Source organism: Rhopilema esculentum, chromosome 19, assembly GCF_057945365.1.
Source record: "Rhopilema esculentum isolate cy_ngs chromosome 19, ASM5794536v1, whole genome shotgun sequence".
NCBI classification, from domain to species: domain Eukaryota; kingdom Metazoa; phylum Cnidaria; class Scyphozoa; order Rhizostomeae; family Rhizostomatidae; genus Rhopilema; species Rhopilema esculentum.
Window position 1 is genome coordinate 7,037,506 of NC_142833.1, and position 5,599 is coordinate 7,043,104.

The following is a 5,599-nucleotide window of genomic DNA, read 5'->3' on the forward strand; positions in this document are numbered from 1 at the left end:
CTGTTCTCTCACTTGACAAGTTTCAGGCAGATTTTGGTAATCATAAACAAAACACATCGTTGTGATTTAATCGAATAGTAATGAAAATTCTTACATAAAGCAAACAACTTCAGTCATTTACACAGAAATACTCTACTTTTCATATCACAATTTCTATTACAATTAAGTTTTTACTTTAGTAATCTCTCTGCAACTTAGAATATAAAATATATTAATACTACGCTAAAGAAGCTATATATTTATAAAAATATCTTTTTAAAAGTTTCACAATAATTAAATCACAGTTTATGTTATTTTAGTCTTACATGAAAGATTAGTATCTTCGTGTTTTAGTGAATCAATTATGGTTCAATATTAGGGGACGTTAGCACTTTGTTTTTAAGCAAATTTTAGCCTTGCAAGATTTGATACCTAAGAATCTTTACAAATTTGAAAAAAATCATAAATCTCTTATTTATCTTATTTAGTCTTATTTACATCTGAATATCCATCAATGAAGTAATAAATTCGTCGTGGTTTGCTATGACAGATTTTTAAAGAACCATTTCTGTCTTTGAATGGCCAATTTGTGTCATGGTCTAGCATAAACAGAAAAATTTCATACATCGTACAACACAACTGAAAGTGAACAGTTAAAGGATCAATGTATTTTGACGATACACCTATTTTTAATTGGATGAAATGGTGATCCATTTTTTAAGCAGTCCCAAATTTTATCATTAGCTTCAAATTCTGAAGGTTAAGCTTTTCAAATACGATCAAGTGTTCCGACACAAATTGAAAGTTAAAATATCCTTATAAGTCATATGGTTTCTTTTAAAGGCAGAAAATTGCCATTGAGGATCATTCCAACAATCCAAACGTTCTGAAAAATACAGTAGGAAAAAGGGACGCTATCCGCAAGTGATATTTCTTTTCTGTCATCTCCTACAGCCTTCTTGATGTTTCCATCGACATTAGTTTTAACTACTCAATCTTTGACCCTATTTCAGACAGAATGGAAGCAGCCAGACTTGCTTGCCCCTGTACCGAATTTCAAGGATGCAGCAACATTCCCAGGTACTCTTTTTTTGTAAACTGCCATGGTGCCTTCAAGCTTTGATCAAGATTTTACAAATTACTCATACCATTCGCTTCTTTAGAATCGAATAAATGCTATGCACCGACCAAATAACTGCTGAATGATGACCCTCTGTTGACAACCACTATGTTGCTGGAGTGGTTTATTAGAATAACTGAAGTATACTGGTTGGCCTAAGAACAAAAGAAGCACGCTTTAATGTCGAATGTGTATAAACAAACCAAGGTAGTAAAAATTTATTTTATAATCTGGAAGAAGCGGGATAAAAACACGCTTAATGTTGTACAGTAACCTTTGAAAGTTTCGGAAGGTAGAATTAATCCATCATCCTTTTTTTCTAAACGATCTTGGTTTGCTACAAAGATTGATATGACTTCAGGATGTAGTTGTTCAGGGCCCACGCCGCGAATTTCAAGGTGGAGGGGCCAAGTTCTATAAATCGAACTTGAATTCAAGGCCTTTCCCGCAAATATCTTTGCTTATCAAAAAAGTTGGGGGCCATTGCCCCTCCGGCCCCCCTGGTGGCATGATGGGCCCTGTTGTTCATAAAACATATTTGATTGACGTTTACCAACATTTTGAAAATATTTTTCGGGTAGAAAGAGAGTAAAATTCTAGTATTAGGGAAAATAAATTAGTTATATGAAAGCAATACTCTGTTGGTAAGAACTTCAACAAATTTGGTAGTTATTGTACTCCAAACTGTTTATATTATCTAAGCAGCTATTTCATAAACAGGCCAACTTGTTAGTTTACTATAGTCCTTTCTATCTATCTTTAATATTGCTATCTTGTTTTGAAAGTATGATTTTTTCAAGTGCTGCATTTCTTAGAAAAGAGAAGATGCTTTAATAACCTTACCATCAGGTATAGTAAACCTTCAACGTAGATTGTGAAAATTCTCGCATTACTCGATAGTCCTGAGCGAAATTTTAGTGATCTAGAAAAAAAAGATACATTTGACTTGACAATATTTGCAACGAAGCATAATAGAGTGTCCTAGTAGGAAGCATTGGTATGGAGAATGTGAAACTATGCAAAAAATATAAAGTAAAACATTAGTCAAACTTACAATTCAGTAGACAATGCGCCATAAATTTTAGAATATTCAGTGGTTTAGGACTGCATTGAGGTGCGTGCTATTGGCGCAGCATTGAACCCCTTCCTGAATTAGGCCCAGATTAAATCCGACAATTTGCCCATTTTGTGCTGCAGCCCCAGGTCTAAATTGGGTTTACTTTTGCAGTGCTCAGGTTAAAAAGAATTCTTTCTACCTCAGTTTAACACTTAAATTTACAGTAAAAGCAAACACTCGTGAAACTTTTTTCTTCGGAAAATTGATGCTAACATGGCACTCGTTAGAAAAAAATTTTTACTGTATATTACTGTGTGGTGGACCATTATGTCCAGTATAACAAAGTTTAACTGCTACAAATTAATGTCAAGAAACGGCCTACTTACACGTTGTTATCACAGTCGTTGTTGATGCAAACCTTTGCTGAAATAGCATCACGTGGTTTTAAACTGACATCTTTGGCTCTACCGATGTGTAGATTAGCTTGGAATCTGTAAATTGCCGTGTATGGAGCTGTAAACCTCCCTGAAACCAACTGAACACCAGTGCCTCGAATAAATGTGCCTGTCCCTCTCACCTATGCAAAAATTTTGTAATGAATTTAGCTTTTTTTAATCTCAGGTGTCAGTAAAACATGTTATACAAAGTTTAATCAACTGTCCTTTGGTTCCTTTGACATCCATTGAAAAATATTTTGATAATTAATCAAAAATATTGATAAATTACTTGAAGATATAATTGAAAAATCCATAGACTAAAGTTCGCAAGTAAGCCTAAAAAAGTTTTCAACGTCCTTAGAAAATTATTTTACGTCAAGTTTACGTTAGGAAAACTTTCCCCTTTGGATTTTGGAACTAATCTCGGCAACAGCAAGCAGTGTTCAAACTGATGGTATTACACAAAAATATAAATTAGGTAAAAAATATGAATTATAAAAATCTAATAAGAATCATGTTAAGACTGCGGGTATAATGGTTTTGCCCGACGAGGAGGACACGATATAACAGATTCAAGTACCACCAGAAACCATGATTTACAGTAGTTCTGTACGAGGCTACAACAATAGGGCTCCATTGCCGTAAACGGTCTGATAAATTGCCACCTTCATGTGGTAAGAAAAGACTTTTTCAGCGTGAACATAAATTGACTTTTTCAATGTGATTTCCTTCTACAAGCTTGTTAATCACTCACCTCAAATTGGTTAAGTTCTCTTTTTGACTTCTTATGAACAATAATGTCTTTTTTTAGCACGATGAAAAATGCAGATATCACATCGGGGACACCGGCAGCCATTAGTCCTAAGGGCTGATTACAAATAAAAATGTTTAAAAATTAATATCATTACAACCCATTATAGATCCCAATTGAATTTACTATAGAGAGTCTGTTCAGTTGTTTCCGTATCACAAAGTGTGACTGCTAAACCTAGAATTGTGTATGTATTAGATGAAACACCTTTAAATGTAGTTTTATGAAAAGTCTACAGCTTTTTATTAGGCTTTTTCATCTGAAAAGGAAATTTTTCTACTATAGCTATGTAATATTGTTTCACGATGTTTTTCTTTTTTTCATTGCTTCAAGTTATCCAAAAACCAAGTCGAATAACGTCTGTTACTGCACTGCATTTAGTTCTTGATACCGGAAAACGAAATGACAAGTCATTTAAGATTTTCAGAGTTAAAACAACTTGTAATGAAAATTGTCTTACCTGTCCTGCAAATCTTGCTGCCCTTCTATCTGCTGTATCTGAAAAGATAATTAATGAATAATGATGATAAAAATATTATAGATTAACAAGACTTAAATAAGTTCCATGGTGTCCTGTCATAGATGCTTTTCTTTAACAAAAGCTAAATTGATAGCCATTCCTTACAGATTAAGAATCAAACAACTGCTACCTACTTCTTACGAGATTTCTGAATTCTGCTACCATGGCTGCCTCCGAAATAACTGCACCAGGTGGGCCTGGGGGTCCTTGTGGTCCAGGTGGTCCGGGGGGTCCTTGAGGTACATTGTGCTGCAAGAAATTTGTAGCAAGAATCGTCATATTTATCTAATCATTTTGCTGTTTTATGAGATTCACATTAGATTGTCTTTATCAATCAGCATTGTGGTCATCAGCTTTTTCATAAGAAACAACACTGTCAAAAATTATCATCACCAAAATCACCACATCATCATTAAAAACATCATAATCATAATCATAATCATTTTTCTAATCATGATCATCATTATTATTCCTAAACTATCAATAAACTCGAACACACCACTGCAAACATGCAACGAATTATTCTATCAAATACCCAATTTCATCAACAGAATAATCATGATTAACAAAGAAGGTTGTATTTCATATCGGCTAAGCTCGTCTTAGAATATGTAAATCTCGGACTAAATGTATGAAATCAAGGCATAAAGTGACCCAGACTCATCTAAGATGATTAATATCTGAAAATGCACTAGCTACATAATGATTATGCCCATGAGAATATGACTAATTCGGAAGTATTGTATTTGCTTATAGAATGCTCGATTGCAAAGCTAAATGTTGTATTGATGTCTGTTAATGGTTGATATGATAATGCTTTGGCAAATACGATATCTAGTAACAGTTATCATCAAATCCATGGCCATAAAACCCATGGAATAACAAAGACCCAAAGAACCACATGGGCTTTTCGAAAACATGAAAATGAGGCAATCATGGGTGTGGTACCATAACGACATTTTATCTTATTTTAAATTTTGCGATTACACCTCTCGATCCAAAACTTTTATGTCGCTATTCCATTTTTTATGTCATGTTCTTACTTTCTGTATACTAAATCCACCCTTACCGCGTTTTTCTTTGACTTCTTGTGAGATCTCCGTCTGTTTTCCACAACATTTTGCCCACGCCGCTGAGAAGACTGCTGTACAAATGCTAACCAGCTTTTCACAGGATCGACTTTTCCGCGATTTTCTTTGAGTTTCTAGGTTAAACAAGCATCAAATCTCACAATAGACCAGAAGTGCAATGACTGAATGGTTCTACTAAGGTCAGTGTCCCTAATTCACCAAAACATGAAGTCACAAAGTCTAGCTTAATGTGATACACATTGTTATCAAATCTAGTCAGGCTTTAAATTCAACTGATATAATCATTTAAAAAGTCAATTATTAAATTCAAGGTACTTTTGAGATATATTCACACACAAAAATGACCTCACAGTCTCAAACAATCCTAACAAAGCAAACGATTTTCTTGACAATCTTTTAATATCTAAATAGATATTCAAAAGGTATCTATAACAACACGCGACTTTAATCTCACAAAATAGCTTCACAAGGGTATTCCTTTCCTCGCATACTTCTACGATATTTTTATCAAGTTACAAATAAAGTAGACTTTGCTGAATTTGCGGACAAAAAGGTGTGGTTTTCGACCGAATACGTTCCAGGCT

General features: G+C 34.1%; 1 protein-coding gene across 1 annotated transcript; it reads right to left on the minus strand.

Annotated features, from left to right (window-relative positions):
* Positions 1 to 116: 116 nt before the first annotated feature.
* Positions 117 to 5,506, minus strand: LOC148957950 (adipolin-like). The gene is made up of 7 exons (XM_089113905.1): positions 4,994 to 5,506; positions 4,059 to 4,173; positions 3,865 to 3,902; positions 3,348 to 3,461; positions 2,543 to 2,733; positions 1,943 to 2,021; positions 117 to 1,254 (listed from the first exon to the last, which is right to left on the minus strand). The coding sequence occupies exons 2-7, from the start codon at positions 4,087 to 4,089 to the stop codon at positions 1,156 to 1,158; spliced, it is 552 nt and encodes a 183-aa protein (XP_088970031.1). The 5' UTR covers positions 4,090 to 4,173; positions 4,994 to 5,506; the 3' UTR covers positions 117 to 1,155.
* Positions 5,507 to 5,599: the final 93 nt, after the last annotated feature.